Source organism: Cervus elaphus, chromosome 9 (genome assembly GCF_910594005.1).
Source record: "Cervus elaphus chromosome 9, mCerEla1.1, whole genome shotgun sequence".
Lineage (NCBI taxonomy): Eukaryota > Metazoa > Chordata > Mammalia > Artiodactyla > Cervidae > Cervus > Cervus elaphus.
In genome coordinates this window covers 4,899,581-4,919,347 of record NC_057823.1, presented here as the reverse complement: position 1 = coordinate 4,919,347, position 19,767 = coordinate 4,899,581, and the positions used below count along the sequence as shown (strand labels likewise).

The 19,767-nt window shown below is 37.2% G+C and overlaps 1 protein-coding gene across 5 annotated transcripts in view; it reads right to left on the bottom strand.

Moving 5' to 3' along the window:
• Nucleotides 1–19,767, bottom strand: part of MAPK9 (mitogen-activated protein kinase 9) — a 65,661-nt gene that overhangs the window by 31,141 nt on the left and 14,753 nt on the right. For 3 of the 5 annotated variants that reach the window (XM_043910671.1, XM_043910670.1, XM_043910669.1), the window contains exons 2-5: nucleotides 19,442–19,612; nucleotides 7,823–7,952; nucleotides 3,438–3,496; nucleotides 429–567 (exon numbers count right to left, since the gene is read on the bottom strand). In XM_043910671.1, coding sequence (XP_043766606.1) covers nucleotides 429–567; nucleotides 3,438–3,496; nucleotides 7,823–7,952; nucleotides 19,442–19,563 — 450 coding nt within the window. In that variant the 5' untranslated portion in view covers nucleotides 19,564–19,612. Of the gene's footprint in view, nucleotides 1–428; nucleotides 568–3,437; nucleotides 3,497–7,822; nucleotides 7,953–18,784; nucleotides 19,025–19,441; nucleotides 19,613–19,767 lie in introns of those variants that run through there. The other 2 variants (XM_043910673.1, XM_043910672.1) reach the window with 2 other exon arrangements.

Below are 19,767 nucleotides of genomic sequence, written 5' to 3'. Positions count from 1 at the left end.
ACCCCAAATTCAAATTCTTTGCACTAAAAACAGTATTTAAAGTATGACAAAACTATTAACAGCAGGGATATCTGGGTAAATAGTATTTGGAAGTTCTTTGTCCTATTCTTGCAATTTTCCTCTAAGTTTTAAGTTATTTCCAAATAAAAACTTTAAAAAAAAAAAAAAAGAAGCATTTTTCTGTATATGAGTCTGGGCAGCTGGCTCATATCTGCACCCAGGGTGGCTCAGATGGGCCCAGGCAAACCAGGCATTCCACAAATGTCTTCTCATCTCAACAATCTTTGAGAAAGTAACATGATCCCAAAGTTTATTTGGATTTTCAACATTGACAAAGTTTTAAAAAATACGTTCTTTTGTATCTGAAGATTACAATAACAAAATGATTTTGATTAAAAGGAAAAAACCAATACAGTATCACTACTTACTCTATGAATGATCCCAGCTGAATGTAGATGTTTAATACCACAGAGCATCTGGTAAAGAAGGTAGGACATTCTTTCATGGTCCAGCTCCATGTGAATGACCTGACATAAGTTAGCATCCATTAATTCCATAACCAAATACCTGAGGAAATAAATGATCAGCCATGTACACATGAAAATTATCCAAATTCCTTTATGGTATTACATCAGGATTTTTATTAAAAAAGTAATAACTTCATACCTAGTCACTGTACTGGCTAAAGTAAAAAGATAACTTGCTTTTATTAGGTATCTTGATTTATAAGCTATCTTGAAAAGAAGCAATCTTTATATCACAGTAAATAGAATCTCAAACATTCAAAGTCTCCTATATGTAAAATTTTTTGCTATTGGGTCATTCTTACCAATACAGAAACCATGCCGTTACTGTTCGCATCTTAAGGAAACTTTTGACCTTACCTCCCCTACCAGCTACGATTCTGTATTTTTGGTCTTCCTGCAAGCAAAACTCCCCAAAGAGGTATCTACACTCATCATCTTCAGTTTTTTCTCCCATGTTTCCTTAATCTCACTTTAACCAGGCGTTTGCCCCCACCACTTTGCTGAAACTGTCTGCAAGGCTCCTGACACCTCCCGTGTTGCTAAACGCAGTGGCTAGTTCTATAATCCTGGCTGACCGTGACCTTCTCTTACCACTGGCCTCTTACTGTTGGAGGGCCAGCACCTGTTTCTTGGCCTTCTTTTCTCTACTGTACTCGTTGTCATGACGATCTTCCCTGGTTTCTGACCTCAAGGTTTTAAATATCATCTATAGACTGTCAACTCCCAAATTAATACCTTCAAACCAGATATCCTACCTGAACTCCAGGCTCACTTATCTGACTGCTTCACAGATCATTTTGGGTGCCCAACAGACTCCATGTCTAAAACCGAGCTCCTGATTCTACGCCAGCCCCAAATCTGTTCTTCCCGTAGCTTTCCTCATCTCACTTGAGAGAACTTTTATCCTTCTGGTGAGCACCTGAGCCAAAATTCCAAATGTTGTTCTCAGCAACTCCTTCTCTCAAACCACACAGCCTCTCTAAGAGCAAACGCTGGGGTTCTACCTTCAAAACAGTGTCGACATCCAATCTCGTGCCTTTACCATCCTATCACCCCTTCAGTCTAAATGTAGCCACAATAATCTCTCACATGAACTATTACAATAGCCTCCTGACTGGTCTTCTGTATTCTATCCCATAAAGTGGGTTCTCAGTCCAGAAACCAAGTTATTGTTTTAAAATGTAAGTTAGATAAACTCACTCTTCCACTGAAAGTCTTACTTGTAAAGGGAAGTCCTTACAATGGCCTAGAGGTCCAGCAGTGTCGGTCCTGCCACTTCTCTGAGCCGACCTCTTCTACTTTCCTCTGCTTCCTTCGATCCAGCAAACAGGCTCTTGCTCTTCACGAGCACACACCAGGCACACTCCCACGTCTGCTCCTTCACGCTGCTTGTTCCTTCTATCTTTTTAAAATATAATTGTATTTATTTTAATTTTGGCTGTGCTGGGTCTGCACTGATGCACAGGTTTTCCCCAGTTGCGGCAAGCAGCGGCTACTCTCTTATAGCGCGTGGGCTTTTCATTGCGGTGGCTTCTCCTTTTGTGGAACGCGGCTTCCAGGACTCGTGGGCTTCAGCAGTTGCAGCACGTGGGCTCAGCAGCTGTGGCTCCCAAGTGTTAGAGAGTTGGCTCAGGAGTTGTGGCACATGGGCTTAGCTGCTCCGTGGCATGGGGGATCTTCCTGGATCAGGGATCGAACCCCTGCTTACTGCACCGGCAGGTAGATTCTTCAGCACTGAGCCACCAGGGAAGCCCATTCCTTCTTTCTTGCCACTACCTTTCTCAAAATATCTGTAGGACTAACCCCCTCATTTCCTTCAAGGCCTCTGCAAATGTCACCAATCCCATGAGGTCCTTCCCTAACTATCCCACTTAAAGCTGCAGCCTGACTCCCAACCCCAGCACTTCTGATCCCCTCACTCAGCTCCATTTCTTCCGCATTTGCCACATTCTAGTGAATGACATCACTTCCCTATTTGTTATGTTGATTATCTTCCCTGGTCTTCCTTCAAGCTCTAGGAAGAAATACAATCATCTGCAATTCTTAAATAATGAAGGGAATTTTTGCCTGTTTTGGTCACTAAATTGTCAAGTTCAAGAGAGTGCTTAGCACACGGCTGGCAATCAAATTTTCCTTTTGGCTGTTCAACTGAAAGCATGGAGTCCTAAGCACTGAACTGCCAGGGAATTTCTGGCAATCAAATATTTGTTGAATGAATAAACCAATGAATTTAGGATAAAATTGCACATTGTATCTCAATAATAAATTAATATTTCATTTCATTGTTAGTAAGACAATTCTATTTCAGATTTTGGAAAATATACAATATTTAATCACTTACCCATTTCAAATAATAACTATAAACACCTAAACCCTACAATCCTGGATTTTAGGGGACTAGAGAAAAACATTTTATATTTCAGTAAAGCAAATCAGCAGTATTAATGGCACTGTCTTCTCCAAGGAATCCACTTTCAGTCATCCTTTACCTGTTGTAGAAATGATAACCATCTAGGGATAAGCACATGCGTGCTAAGTTGGTTCAGCTGTGTCTGACTCTGTGCGACCCTATGGACTGTGGCCTGCCGGGCTCCTCTGTCCAAGGGGTTCTAAAGCAAGAATACTGGACTGGGTTGCCATGCCCTCCTCCAGGGCGTCTTCCCCACTCAGGGACCGAGCCAGGATCTTTTGTCTCCTGCATTGGTGCCACCTGAGAAGTCCACAGGCATGAGTGGTTGAATATTATTATTCATTTTCCTCACTGCTTCTATTTCATAGTGAAAAGTGGCCAAGATATCATTAAAAATGTATTATTGTCTGCATTTCCTAAGTTAAAAAAAGCAGTCATATTCTCTTTTAAATTTTCAATCTTTCATGCACAGTGTATTACTGAATAAAAATTATACTTACACATCTTGAAATTCTTCTAGAGTTTTTTGTGGTGTAAACACATTTAACAAACTAATTATCTGAAAAGAGAAAATTAAACCTCAGCATGTCAAACAACTCTACTTGACTATAAAAATTAAGTTTAACATTAAAATGTAGTAAAAACTAGGAAAAAAAAAATCACAGCAGAGCTTTGTAATTTTATTACTGCTACTGCTTTTACCAAAACATTCTATTATACAGCATTTCAAAAGTTAAATGATTAAGATTCTCACCTTGGAAATAAGATGCACTTTTAATCAAATCACTTTTGTGTGTCCCTAGTAACTTATTATTACAGAATTTTGACACATAATGCTTTGAACATAAAAAAGTAGCAATTACAAGTAGAAAAACACTAAATAAAGCAATATGTTAACTCTGAAAACTTAAATACAATGTGCAAATTTCTAGAAAGTTTTGAAATATGAGGGCTAAGCTTCTATTTTGGTATAATAAAGATGAAATGCCTCACAGTATTATGTATTTACCTAAAGAGGGTTCAAAAACTGACCCCATCGCAGGCTTTGGTCCTGGTACTCCAATGTTAAACAATGAATTCTGCTACTTGAGCATCAAAAACACATCCTCAATCATTTCAAATGACTGAGGGAAATTTGAATTATTCAGTATAAAAGACTGAAGACTGGAGTGGCTAGAGAGCCAAGAGGGAAAAAAGAAAACTGGATTCACACTTTAACGTTTACACCTTTAAGTTTATTTAAGATAAACTTAAAATGGAACAAAAACTTAAATCTAAGGCATGAAACCATGAAACTTTAAAATATGGATAAACATTCATACAACTCTGATGTAGAAAAGTCTGTTCTAAGCATGACAAGAAATCCACAAGACTTGATTACATTAAATGACGACAAAAATCAGCATGGCAAAAACAACCTAAATTAGGTCAAATGGAAAAGAAATGAGGGTTGATAGTTTTAATATACAAAGATCTTCTCTAAATGCATAAGAAAGAAACCAATGTGTGTTCAGTCACTCAGTCATGTCTGATTCTTTGCGACCCCATGGACTGTAGCCCACCAGGTTCCTCTGTCCATGGGATTTCCCAGGCAAGAATACTGTAGTGGGTTGCCACTTCCTACTTGAGGGGATCTTTCCAACCCAGGGATTGAACTTGTATCTGTTGCATCTCCTGCATTGGCAAGGGATATTTTCATAAATATTTTAAGGTTTCATGGTTTCATGCCTTAGATTTAAACTTTAATTCCATTTTAAGTTTATCTTGGTGTAAAGATTGAAGTGTGAATCCAGTTTTTTTTTCCCCCTTGCGTCTCTTGCATCTCCTGCATTGAGAGAACCAACAGGCCTGGAGAAAAATGGACAAAGGTCATGGAAAACAAACGCTCAAGAAATAAAAATAAAAGGCTGGAAGAGATATGGAAAGAAAATCAACCTCATAAATAAAAATAAGGTATCATTTGTCATCTATCAGTTTGGTAAGGTGAAACAAAAAAATCAACAATATGTAGTTCTGAAGTATTCTGAAATAAAAGCCATACTCAGGTACTCAATGAAAGTGTAAAACTGATAAGTCTTCCTTGAGGTCAATTTGTCAGTATATATTAAAACCAGAAATATGCATACTTTTTGACCCAGAATCTTGGCCAAAGAATTCACCTGTATAAGGATGTTCACTGCAGCACTGCTTATAGTAGTAAAAAACTAGAAACAATCTAAATATTTGATAATAAGTAATTGGTTAAATGAATTACTGTGCATTTGTACTGTGTAGCTATATAAAAATGGTTTATATCTATGTTCATTAATGTACATGAGATCTAGCAACATTCCACCATATTTTAAGAAAAATTTTTTTTACTTTTGCTTTTATGATATACTCAAATGAATACAGAGTTCCAGAGAATAGTAAAGAGATAAGAAGGGCTTCTTAAGTGAACAATGCAAAGAAATAGAGGAAAACAATAGAATGGGAAAGACTAGAGGTCTCTCCAAGAAAACTGGAGATACCGAGGGAACATTTCATGCAAGGATGGGCATGATAAAGGACAAAAATGGTGAGGATCTAGCAGAAGCAGAAGAGATGGTAAGAATACACAGAACCAGACACCGGACATCCTGGAGTGTGAAGTCAAGTGGGCCTTAGGAAGCATTACTACAACCAAAGCTAGTGGAGGTGACAGAATTCCAGCTGAGTTATTTCAAATCCTAAAAGATGATGTTCTTAAAGTGCTGCACTCATTATGGCAGGAAATTTGGAAAACTTAGCAATGACCACAGGACTCTAAAAGGTCAGTTTTCATTCCAATCCCAAAGAAGGACAATGAAAAAGAATGTTCAAACTACTGTACAATTATGCTCATCTCACATGCTAGCAAGGTTATGCTCAAAATCCTTCAAGCTAGGCTTCAGCAGTATGTGAACTGAGAACTTTCAGATGTACAAGCTGGGTTTCAAAGAGGCAAAGGAACCAGAGATCAAATCGGCATGACTGATGGATCATGGAGAGAGCAAAGGAGTTCCAGAAAAACATCTACTTCTTCATTGACTACGTGAAAGCCTTTGACTGTGTGGATCACAACAAACTGTGGAAAATTCTTAAAGAGATGGGAATACCAGATCACCTTACCTGTCTCCTGAGAAACCTGTATGCGGGTCAAGAAGCAACAGAACTGGACATGGAACAACAGACTGGTTCCAAATTGAGAAAGGAGTATAACAAGGCTGCATATTGTCACCCTGCTTATTTAGCTTATATGCAGAGAACATCATGCTAAATGCTGAGCTGGATGCATCGTAAGCTAGAATAAAGACTGTGGGGAGAAATATCAAGAACTTCAGATATGCACATGATATCACTCTAATGGCAGAAAGTAAAGAGGAACTAAAGAACCTGCTGATGAGGGTGAAAGAGGAGAGTGAAAAAGCTGGCTTGCAACTCAACATTAAAAAAAAACAACAACTAAGATCATGGTATCTGGTCCCATTACTTCATAGCAAATAGATAGGGAAAAAATGGAATCAGTGACAGATTTTCTTTTCTTGGGCTCCAAAATCACCACAGATGGTGACTGCAGCCATGAAATTAAAAATGCTTGCTACTTGGAAGAAAAGCTGTGACAAACCTAGACACAAAAACCTGCATATTAAAAAGCAGAGACTTCACTTTGCTAACAAGGGTCCATAAAGTCAAAGCTATGGTTTTTCCAGTAGTTATGTACAGATGTGAGAGTCTGACTGTAAAGAAGGCTTATCACCAAAGAACTGATGCTTTCAAATTGTTGTGCTGGAGAAGATTCTTGAGAGCCCCTTGGACTGCAAGGAGATGAGACAGTCAGTCCTAATGGAGATTAACTCTGAATATTCATTGGAAGGACTGATGCTGAAGCTCCAGTACTTTGGCCACCTGATGCAAAGAGCTGATTTATTGGAAAAGATCCTGATGCCGGGAAAGACTGAAGGCAAAAGGAGAAGCAGAGGAAGAGACGGACAGACAGCATCACTGACTCAATGGACATGAATTGAGCAAACTTTGGGAGGTAGTGGAGGACAGAGGAGCCTGGAGTGCTGCAGTCCATGAGGTCGCAGAGAGTTGGATATGACTTAGCAACTGAACAAGTAAAGCATGCACTGGAGAAATTAAAAACAAATTCATATCACAGACTCAAAAGATTGAAATTATCTTAGTTTTTTGTCCCTACACCAGAAAAATCCAGCAGAAACATCACAACAAAAGGACCTGATACTTATCCCCTCAACTCTGCAACAAAGAGAAGTCAGATGGGAGGGGGTCTCCAAAGTCCCTTCTAGACTTACCATCTTATAATCTTATAACATGGCAAGGCTATCAAAATCATGTTCCACATAATACTCAGGGATCAGCAAAAGAACATAGAACATGACTGAGTACCTCATTTTCTAGGGAGATACTGTTTTTCCTTACAATGTACAATGCTTTGATTTCTGTGCCAAGAAGAACTACCTTGAACAAAGCATCATCTAATAACAATTATTTCCATAAATATGAATATGTAAAAGCTACTTATGGAACAGTGTTTTCCTAAAAAGTATTTAGCTATTTCTCAATTGGTCAGGTCAATAACTCTTGCCACTTTATCACACTGAAATAGTGAAAACCAAACGGTAACAAGGACATTCCTATTCCTAATGAGTGACCTAAATTCCTATGGACCACGATTCCTCTTGTTGACTCAATATCCCCAATGTTGATTAACAATTTTATCAATAAAATATAAATGTTTAAGTAGTACTTTTATCACTAGCTTACCCTAGGTCTAAACTCATTGTATCTTCAAAGACCCAGAAGATCATCACGTATCATTGACAACATTAAAGTATACAGAGGAAACACAGACATTACTTACATTTTTATGATTGACACATTTTAAGAGGACAAGTTCACGATATGCTCTCTTTGCATGAGTCTGATTCTGAAAAGGACGGCTTAGTTTCTTGACTGCAACATTTATCCCAAGAACTGTATCAAAAGCAGCACTATAATTAAGAAATATAATAAGCAACCCATTAGGATAATTCTGGAAAATACAGCAATGCAGAATGTACATTCAATGTGTTATCTTTCTAACTGAATAACAAATAAGGAAACATCTGCTTGCTTTCACTCAGGGCACTTCTGCACATGAAGAACAAAGTGAGTGGGCTAACAGTGCAGGATGAACTGACTCCTTTCAGAGGCACCGACCTGGCAGCTGCAGCTAGGATGGGATTCAGCAATCCTTTGCACACTGACACTGCATTATGTTAGTTGAGATTACTATCTTCAGAACCAGGTAATTTGATATAGAGCACATGAGACTGGTCAGGAAACAAAGTCTTCAGTTTAAATATGTCAATAAGTTGAAAAAACTCACTGGTATCACAAAATAAAATATATTTTGGAATATCACAGTGGAGAAAATGGTTTGAGCTCCTAAGAAGAACGTAATATTATAAATTTAAGTTTTGATTGATTGTGTTTTTCCTAGATGAAAGAATCTAAAAAGAAAGCAGAAGCCAAAATCTCAGCTCATGGTGAATCCCCAAGATACAAAATCCCTAACATAAGCAATTGCTATATATATAAAATTCTACTAGAAACACCTCTTAATATTATTAATACTATGGTAAGAAATAAAATCTTCTAGGGGATCTGTTTCTAGCATCTCAAGTTCCCAGCTGAAATTTATGATTCATTTTCCTAGAAAAAATAGACAGGAAAAATTGAATACTTTTTGTACTAGTTTCAAGCTAGCGCTAGCATCAATTGCTATTATTGTTACCTTCTGGCTCCTCATTGGGGGTTAAAAGCTGCTAAAGACCATCTGAGAACCCAAGCACCATTTAAAACACTGTTTCTATTTATTTATTCTATTCAGTTTATGACACTGTTTACACTTATTCACTTCTATTAATAATCTGTTTGCCAAGAAACTCAAACTTAATTTAATTTTAACTTTTTAAAGTTGAAAGCTGTCAAGTTACTTTGGAATTGTTTTTTAACTCAGTCCACATTATGTGTACACGTATACACAGATGTATGCAAATACAATATTCATATGAATTATAAAATGTTAAAAAGTTAAATCTGTTAAATCATTAATATATATGTGTGATTTGTACACTTATACGTGCGTGTGTGTGTATATACATAAAACTGTTGTTTTAGTTGCTGAGTCGTGTCTGACTCTTTGTAACCCCATGGACTGTAGCCCCACCAGGCTCTTCTGTCCGTGGGATTTCCCAGGCAAGAACACTGGAGTGGGTTGCCATTCCCTTCTCCAGGGGATCTTCCTGACCCAGGGAGTGAACCCAAGTCTCCTGTATTGCAGGCAGATTCTTCACCAGTAAGTCATCTGGGAAGCACATATATATCTCAGTCTTAAGAATTTAAAAACAGACATCTTTTTTTGGACAAACAAGTTTTTGTCCAGTGAGACAAATGAACCAACTCTGAATTACCTGAGCAGACACATGTTTCCTAGTTTCAACTCCAGGAGGAGCTATCTTCAATTATTCCTGGCTTTACTTCTTGTAGTCATGTCTCAACTCCAAAAATATACTTTTATCACTCTTTCTTCATTTATCAACTTTAGAAATTATCTATTTACTCCCCATTATGAAAACTGAGGATTTAGTCACTTATCTGAAACCCCCAAGGACACCTCAGAGCTTTTTGTTCTCATGTTATTTTTAATTTTTTCCTTGGTCACCACTGTAACTTTAAATAACATGCCTAAACTTGTTTCATCAACTTTTAAAGGAATTTCTTCCTGCCCAGTATGTAAAATGAGAATATTACACTTCATCTTCTTTTACTTCCAGCTCTCTTTCCCTCCACATTTGCCTTAAATGGTCAAGTTTGATAACACATCTTTCAGTCTCTATAATTAGGTCTTCTGTGTTTCTTCCGTAGGATGTGTCTAAAAGTTGAAAATCAAGATATGAAGTGTATGTATGTACGCACATGTAAACACTACTAATTGCAGAGTAAGGATTACATTTCATTTCTAAAGATCACATGATTTGCTGTCACTCATAAAAGAACAAGACTGTTTCCAATATTAAGGTTAAACGGATTCTCTTTCCTACATTCTACCAGTTCTCAAACCTCATGTTACTTTAAATTTATTTCCTTTTTAGATTATGACTTTTTCTAGCTTTTCTACTACAAGTTTCTAATAAACTTTTTTTTTTCTTATTAAGAGAAGACAAATATATCTCGCCAGAGCCTGTCAGTAGTACTTCCTACCTTCTCAAATTACCTATTGTTTGGAATCTATTCCATTTGGAGGGGAAGACATTTTTCTTGAAGTTTCAAATGCCTGATGTGCGGCTATCACTCTGGGATTTCTTTTCACTGGCCTCCACTATTACTTGTTATACATTCTTGTATTCTCTTTCTTGTTGGAATATATCCTAAGGGAATTTCCTTAGGAAAAAAGCACATAGAAGATAAATTATCTTACTCTTCCTTTATCCTTGATTGATAGTTTATCTTCTAAGTTTGAAATCAATTTTCTCTTGGGATTGCCAAAGTTGAGTGCTGTTGGTTATGCACAGAAGGCTTATGCCTGTCTGGTATTCATTCTTTTGCTTCCTTTTTTATTCCTTATCTTAATGATTTATCACAGAGAATCATGCTTCGTCAACACCCCCAAAGTCCCCTACTCACTTCTCCTAACTAATCACTATTCCCACTGCCCTCCAAAGACGGTAACTATTTCTGACTTTCATGAGAATCATTTCCTTGCTTTAACCTGCTAAACAGTCATCTTCAAGCCCCTGCAAACATGCATCTTTAAGACCTTGCATCATTTATTTTTGCCTGGTTTTTGAAACTGTGTCTGACTTCCTTCACTCAATGTGGTATTTATGAGATACATCTGTTGTGATATACATCCGATCATTCTGTGTCATTGCTATAACATTCCTTCATTATGATTATATGACATAATGTTCATAGATATATTGGTTGTTTTCAGTTTGCAAAGCAATTACAAAAAACAAAGAATGGTCATAAACATTCTTGTACATGGTTCTGGGTACCCTATGCATGTATTTTTAACAAGTAGATAGCTAAGAGTGGGACTGCATGTTTTATTTTAGTAGATAATGCCAAATTGTTTTCCGAAGTGGTTTGTTCTACCGATTTCTAGGCATTTGGTTTTCTTGCAGTATATTCACCCTGTGTCCCATAAGGGGACTAAATGTTATTTCAACAAAAGGGAGATCACAAGGGAAGGGGTAGGGGGGCACTAATCCAATTACAGGAGCCCTTTAGAAGCAAAGTTTGTTCTGGCTGGCTGGGAAGAGGGGAAAGTCAGAGAGACATGAATCCACAGAAGGACGAGACATGCCATTGTTGCCTTCAAGATGGAGGTGGGGGGTCCGTCTTGAGAAGGAATGGGAGCAGAGTGGTCCCTGGCTGACAGACAATAAGGGAATAGGGACCTCCGAGGTACAGCTGCAAGGAACTGGGTTCTGCCAAGAACCCTGAATGCACTTGAAAGCAGATTCTTCCCCAGAGCCTCCAGATAAGAGCCTGGTCCAGTGATACCTTGATTTCAGCCCTGGGAAATGCCATGCAGAGAACCCAGGGAAGCCCACCCAGATTTCTGACCTACACAGAACTATGAAATTACCAATGGTTGTTGCTTTGTTTACATCCCTAAGTTTATGGTAATTTGTCATGTGGCAGTAGAAAACAAATACATCCTCTCTTCTGTATGTTTCTAACATTTTGTCTCCTCAGCCTTCATTCTGGACACTTTTCTCCTTACCTATCTTTCAGATCACAATTCTCTCCTCAGTTATACTTATTAATAATATGCTTTTAAACCCACCCATTAACTTCATAATTCAATTACTATATCTTGAGTTCTATAATTTCTATTTAGTTTTTTAAAGTTTTCATTTTCCACCCAAAATTTTTCATACTGTCTTTTATCAACATAACATCACAGCTCTTTGGAAGTTTGGATCCAATAGGGCCAATAACTCCTATGGATCTATTTCTTTTCTCTGTGTTGGATTTTGTGAATGTCATCTAATCTCCTTCTGTGACTAGTTATTTCTGACTATGTGCTGGACCTTGAACTTGCAAAACTGTTTGCTATCTAGAAATAATTTGATAACCAGTATGATGCTGTCTTCCTCCAGGTAGAATTTACATCTATTTCTGCTGGACCTCGACACTAGCAATTTGGGCTCACCTCACCTTGAGTTCAGCAAACGAGACGATGTGAAGCTAAGTGGCAGTGCCTGCAAGAGCCTGTTACCTTCCGGTTTGTTCTTACCTCTAGCATGCAGCCCTTTCCTGGACCCCATTCAAAGCAAAGGAGGATCACTAAGCCCCTGTGAGGGCCCCGGACTCCAATCCTTATCTCCTATAGCCCCACAAGACACTCCAAAGGACTCTCAAATCTCTCAGCTGCCCATTCCAGAATTTTCAAATGCCCTCAACGGAAAGACCACCCCAAATCCTGGGCTCCTCTGACTAGGCTTCTCCTTTCCCAGATCCTAGCCTAATAATTTTTCATTTACTTACTCATTTTCTAGGGGCAAATGCTGAGCATGGGGATGGGCTGGGAAGGCTGGGAGACAACTAGCAAAACTGTTTTGCAGACACATGTTTAATTAACATCCGTATTTCCAGCCACCCGTTTCATCTTTGTTTTCTGTATCTGGCATCTCTAGACCCAAAACCTCTCTTGAGTTCTACTATAGATAGGTTCTCTTCTTGGTGGCAAATGTCTCATCTACTTATTCTCACTTCCTCTGCAGAAACTTGTTAAATGTGCTTTCATATCCACTGATTACTGCCCTCCTGGTTTCTTTGTTTAGGTGTTTGATCCACCAATTTACATAAGAAGTTCCAAAACATTTATTTTAGGGGTGTAACTATTAAGGTCCATAAAGACACAATGATTTGCCCAAGGTAACTAAGAACTACTGCTATGAGGATCTGAGCTGGACTTAGAACTCGATTCTCCTGAATCACAGCGTTCCTATACCTTATATCATAATCTACTTTATCACAAAAATTTTGTTGTGGGCATTATGTTCATTTATATAAACTAACAAAAAATAAAACAGTGTAAGAACAGGCCAACATTCATGCTTATACAGAACCAGAGAAAGCAAAAAGGAATAAGCTACACCAACCATTTCAAGTTAAGGTTGTAACTGTCACTTCTAAGCACTCTCAGATCTAATGTTATACACTTTTTTAAGAAAGAAATTTAAACACTTCATAAAAGATGCTCAACATCATTAATTAATAGAGAAATGCAAACCAAAATTACAATGAGGTACCATCTCACACCAGTCAGAATGGTCATCATTAAAAAGTCTACAAATAAATGCTGGAGAAGGTGTGGAGAAAAGAGAACCTTCCTATGCTGTTGGTGGGAATATAAACTGGTGCAGTCACCATGGAAAATGGCATGGAGGTTCCTTAAAAAACTAAAAGTAGAGCTACCACATGATCCAGCAATCCCACTCCTGGGCATATATCCAGACAAAACTATAATCAAAAAGACATATGCAACGCCTATGTTCACAGCTGCATTGTTCACGACCTGAGTGTCCATCGACAGATGGATGGATAAAGAAGATGAGGTACATGTATACAATGGAACACTACTCCCCCATAAAAAAAGAATGAAATAATGCCATTTGCAGCAACAAGGATGGAACTAGGGATTAACATACTACGTGAAGTCAGTCAAAAAGAGAAAGACAAATACCATATGATATCATTTATATGTGGAAACTAAAATATGACACAAATAAACATTTATGAAACAGAAACAGACTCACAAACATAGAGTACAGACTTGTTGCCGAGAGGGAGAGGGGCTGGAGAGGGATGGAATGGGAATTTGGGGTTAGCAGATGCAAACTATATACAGAATGGATAAACAACAAAGTCCTACTGGATAGCATAAGGAATTATATTCAGTATTCTATGATAAACCATAATGGAGAAGAATATTTTAAAAAAGGAATGCATTTATACATACAGCTGAACCACTTTGCTGTAGAGCAAACATTAACAACACTGTAAACCAACTATAATTCAATTAAAATTTTTTTTAAAAAGCAAAAAAAAAAAAAAAGAAGTTAAACAGTTCATAGAATTGTTTTGTAAAACAAGTACTCCTTAGTGCTCTGACTAACAGCTTGAGATTTTAGATGGAGAGAAAAAAAAACTGAATTTACATGAAAGAAACACGCACACATTTTTCCTATAGAGCTTGTAACTATTTAATTCTACTAATAACTTAATTTTATAAATACTGCAAATGATAAACATTTAAAAAGTTACTTCCTAATTATTTTACTAACAGTTTTAATGAACAACAAAAACATAGAAGCAAATAAATCAGACAGCTGTTTTACAATTCAGAATTAGGAGTCAAAATATTTTATTTGGATCCCAGCTCCTCCATTTAATCTTATATCAGTACCTGCACTTTAATTTACCTGTCCCTATGTCTTTATAATGGAGAAGGAAATGGCAACCCACTCCAGTACTCTTGCCTGGAAAATTCCATGGATGGAGGAGTCTGGTAGGCTACAGTCCATGGGGTCACACAGAGTCGGACACAACTGAGCGACTTCAATGTCAATGTCTTTATAAAGCTCTAGTTTAGATGATTAACAAGTTTTTATAAACCATGCATTATTGCTACTATGATATTTTATTTCTCAAAAATGTAAGAACACACATATATTCATTTAATATTGTTGCTATAATAAATTACCACAGATTGACTAGTTTAAAACACAAATTTATTATTTTACAGTCCTGGAGCATGCATGTGCACACGAGTGTGCACATGTGCATCAGTCCAGCATTTGGTTTAACCAGAAAGAAGGCTCTATTCCAGGCATGAACCGAGACTATCTGGAGTTTCAGAGCTAAGTCTTAAAAGACCGGGGATAGTGTCTGGATAGACCAGCAGGGTTGCAGAGAATTCCCCAACCAGGAGATGCAGTGGGGACAAAAGTGATGGACATGGGAAAGATTCTGTCAGGTTTGCAGAAAAGGGACCACTGGAGGGAAGAGGCTAAAAGTCAGGGCTTGATGGTAGGGATACTCAGGCCCTTCTAACAGTGATAAGGAAGAAAGGAGTCTGACTGGAACCATTCATAGTTTCTTGCTTCATCTAAACAGTACAAGGTAAAATACCCTCTCCTTATGCCTTGTACAAAAAGAACACTTTTCTTCTGAGGACTTTTTAAAGCATAATGCCAATATTCAAGATGCTGTGCAAAACGGGCCGAAAAAAAAAAAAATCCTCCGAAGACAAGTGGGGGAAGTCTCTCTTTTGTCAGTCTGGAACTAGGACTGCCAGCACCATCAGTGTTGCAATTCAGGGGAACCGTGAAGCCTCAAGCCTAGAAAGAAGGTGAGAAGTCACCCACCTCCCCGGCTGATAGAAAGCCAGCACAGGCTCTGGTAGAAAGGAGCGATAAAGTAATAATGGAGACCAGGTCTCCAATCATCTAGGCCCAGCTCTTATGATAGCACCTCATCTAAACGCCAAAAGAAAACATCCCAAAAGTCTAAGAATAATTTTCGTACCTGCACAAACATTTCTAAAAGAAAGTATCAGTAATCTGAATCAAATTAACTAACCCCTTTTTCATGAATCAGCAACGTTAACCCAACTTAAAGGTTTTGATTTGGTAACGAATAACTAGCTTGGATTACAAACTTAAGTGAATAACTACATCAAAGATTATAAAATAAACTGTTTTATTTTATAATGCAGGGGTTCATTTAGAGCTACCTTAATCAGTTCAAAATAATGACTTCTTTCTTAAGGAGAAATGGGCAAAACTCATTTTTTGATCTTTCCTTAAAATAAAAATTCAGGTTATGGAAATGGAATTTGCAAGACATGAGATTCAGGATGGTGTTAAAATTTTAGCATCTACATGTATGTGAGGTGACAGTTGCTCCTACAAATGTTAATAAAATTGCCAACAAATTATTTAAAATTTTATTATTTAAATTCTTTTAAAATTATTTAAAAGAAAATACTAAGAGTTAAACGTACTTTCACTTAACTCTTAGTATTTTCTTTTAAATAATTTTAAAAGAATTTAAATAAGTTACAAAAAATGACAACATATTTTACTGTATAAATGAAAATATTATAATATTTAATGTAATATTATAATACTAGAGTATCTATTAAATGACAAATATCCTTAATTTAAGGCATCCTTCAGCTTACATTTTTTTTTCAAAAAAAATCACATAAACATAAAATGAGCCATTTTAAAGTGAACAATTCAGTAACATCTAGCACATTCAGTGTTGTGCAATCACCACCTTTAAATAAACCCCCAAATTTTCATCACCCCAAAAGGTAACTCCATACCCATTATGAAGTTGCTCCCCATTCCTCTCTCTCTTGTCCTAGTTAACCACCAATCTGCACCTCTCTCTATGGATGTACCTACTTTGGACTCATATAATAGTACTACCTTTTGGGTCTGGCTTCTTTCATTTAACATGTTTTTGCAGATCATCTGTGTCACAGCATACATCAGAGCTTCATTTCTTTTTATGAATAATATTCCATGTATGTATATAACAGTTTGTGTATCCATTCATTTATTGATGGACAGTTGGCCTGTTTTCACCTTTCAGCTACTGTGAACAGTACTGTTATGAACATTTATATACAGTCTTTTTTGAACATCTGTTTTTAATTCTTTTGGGAATATATCTAGGAATATTTACTAGGTCATATAATAATTCTGTGTTTAACACCTGAGTGTTCATTGGAAGGACTGATGTTGAAGCTGAAACTCCAATACTTTGGCCACCAGATGCGAAGAGCTGACTCATTTGAAAAGACCCTGATGCTGGGAAAGATTGAAGGCAGGAGAAGGCGATGACAGATGACAGAGGATGAGATGATTGGATGGCATCACCGACTCAATGGACATGAGTTTGGGTAAACTCCAGGAGTTGGTGGTGGACAGGGAGGCCTGGTGTGCTGTGGTTCATGGGGTTGCAAAGAGTCAGACACGACTGAGCGACTGAACTGAACTTGCTGAGGAGCCGCCAAACTGGTTTTTACAAATTGCCGTACCATTTTACATTTTCACCAGCAATGTATGAGGGTTCTAATTGCTTTATGTCCTTGTCAAAATTTGTTATTTTCCATTTTGTTGATTATGGCTACCTAGTGGGTGTGAAGTACTTCATTGTGGTTTTGATTTGCATTTCCCAAATGACCAACAATGAACATCTTTTCATGTTTAGTGGCCATAAATCTTTAGGGAAATGTCTATTCAAGTCCTTTGTCCGCTCTTTTTTTAAAATTGTCTTCTGTGTTACTCAGTTGTAAAAGATCTTTATAAGTATTAGACTCTGGTCAGATATATGACTTGCAAATATTTTCCCATTTGTGGGTTGTTTTTTCACTCTCTTGTTGGTGTTCTTTGATGCACACAAAAAAATTTTTTTATGAAGTCCAATTTTTTTCTTTTGTTGCTCATGCTTTTGGTGTCATTTCTAAATTCAAGGTCATGAAGCTTTCCCCTCTTGTTTTCTTCTAAGAGTTTCATGGTTTTAAGTCCTATATATAGGTCATTGATCCATTTGGAGCTAAATTTCCACATGATGTCCAACTTCATTCTTTAGCATGTGGGTATCCAGTTGTCCCAGCACCATTTGTTGAAGAGAGTGCTCTTTCCCCTTTGAATAATCTTGGTACCCTTTTTGAAAATCAACTGCCTACAGATGATTTTCTGGACTCCTAGTTTTTAAAATGTTTTCAAAATTCAGAACTTTCTATATTATAATTCTACCAATGCTTTTATGAGAGGAGGTTTAGCTTATAATGGTACATTTAGAAGCTTTCATTTCAAAACTAGAATTTTTTAATGAAAAATATACACCCATGATGAGTAATTTCATTATTAAACATTTCTTTAAAAAAACAAAGATGAGTAGTAGTATATGCAAACTGGAAATCAAAACTAATCCCTGAGAAACAGTATTTTATAAAGTAGCATGTAAGTTCGTTGTCATTTACCATGCTGTAATGAAGTCATTAATTTTAACTGCCTAACCCTTATAAAGACCTCCATTTACAATTATGAACTTCTAATCAACCTCTAAATGTGGTTATTACATTAAAAGTCCTTTTCATCTGTCTTGCTTAATTTCCTATGTCAAATTACCATTCAGTTCCAAATAAGAGATATATTATAAATCAAAAGAATATTTTACATCTAGAATTTCTTACTGACATCAAAGTATCCTAATATGAGCCATCCATTCACTTTAAAAATTCTCTTGGTACATTGGGTTTTTAAGTACCAATATAACAAGTTATCCATTGAAAGTTAAGATCACCACTATTTTAGATGCAAGCCAGGCATTCTTTCCCAACAGCCCCTTCTCCGTCATTAGTTTTTCTAGGAATCTCTGGACTACCAACTCCTCAGCTCCCAGGACCTCTAACTACCTAGGCTGAAGAAAACAACTACCTTCCCTGATTATATGTCTCTACAACAGAGGATCAGTTACAAACCTCAGATGCAGATTCTCTAAACTCAATACCTCTAATAAAGTATAAACTCCCCAACCAGAACATTCAAGAGTTCTCTTTTATCTTGAATTCCCTTCACCTACCAGCTGTAATCATTAGCTTTACCACAGTTCCTCTTAGATGTAAAGGCAATCTTGTTTTTATTGACCAAAAGAAGAAGAAAAGATATTGCCCAGAAAACTAAGGGATAAAAAGTTTGGGAGGTGCCGATAACTGTAGTCTAGAAAATGTGAAAAACTTTACCTTTAGCTGGCCAGTGATGTCGCGGCAGCTGACTGTCTTACCAAGCAAGAGACTAAGGTTCAGGGTCAGACCAACGGTTCTGACGGCTGGGCTGGACACATAGTTGAAGTGAGACACCAAGGAAGAGACGGCCAGCCCAACCCCTCATACGGCATCCCTTCCTGGTTAATCCATGGGGTGATAATGACACTGACTGGCCTCATCCTGCCAATGAAGGGCAAGGCACTGCAATGATGGCGCCTAGAAATGAATAGGAGTGATTGGGAATAAAAGGGGGAGGGGGGAAGGGTGGCCAGGATGAAGAAATGAATAAAACTCCAAATTTCGGTTACAACTCACTGTCATACCTATTATTCTAATACCATTATGACAGGGGGAATGGAAAAGGGAAACAAAAAAAAAAGAAAAAAGAAACAAAGAAAAAAGAAAAATTTCTACCTATTTAAATTTATGCAGCATTTTTAAGAATTTGAGTTTGCATCCTATAATCTGACTATATGTAACTAAAGCAAGAGGTTGATTCAATTTAGCTTATAAACCTATAGCAAAGAGTATTTTTTTTATCATCAGTGTTTTCTAAATTCTGACAGCTTAGAACTATTAAGTTTTTATTACAACAAAAACTCAATCTACACTACTGAAACAGACCATACTTACCAAACAATTCCTTGGGCTCCAGAGCCAATTGGTTTCAGCTGCTGGTATCGCTTTAGGACAGTGAAAGTTGAGTCTGCCACTTGTACACTGTAAAACTGACTATCACATTTACTGTCACTCATGATGTAGTGTCATATAATATTCCAAAGAACTGGTACAGTCGTCAGATTCCTTGAAAAAAAAAAAAACAATGAACATGCCTTCTTACTGAAATTATACATGCATAGCTCACTTAATAGTGTTTCAAACTTTTGGTATATAAGACATGATGGTTATAAGCTGATAAAACTCAGACCAAGTTCTGAACTTAAGCAATAATCAAAAAA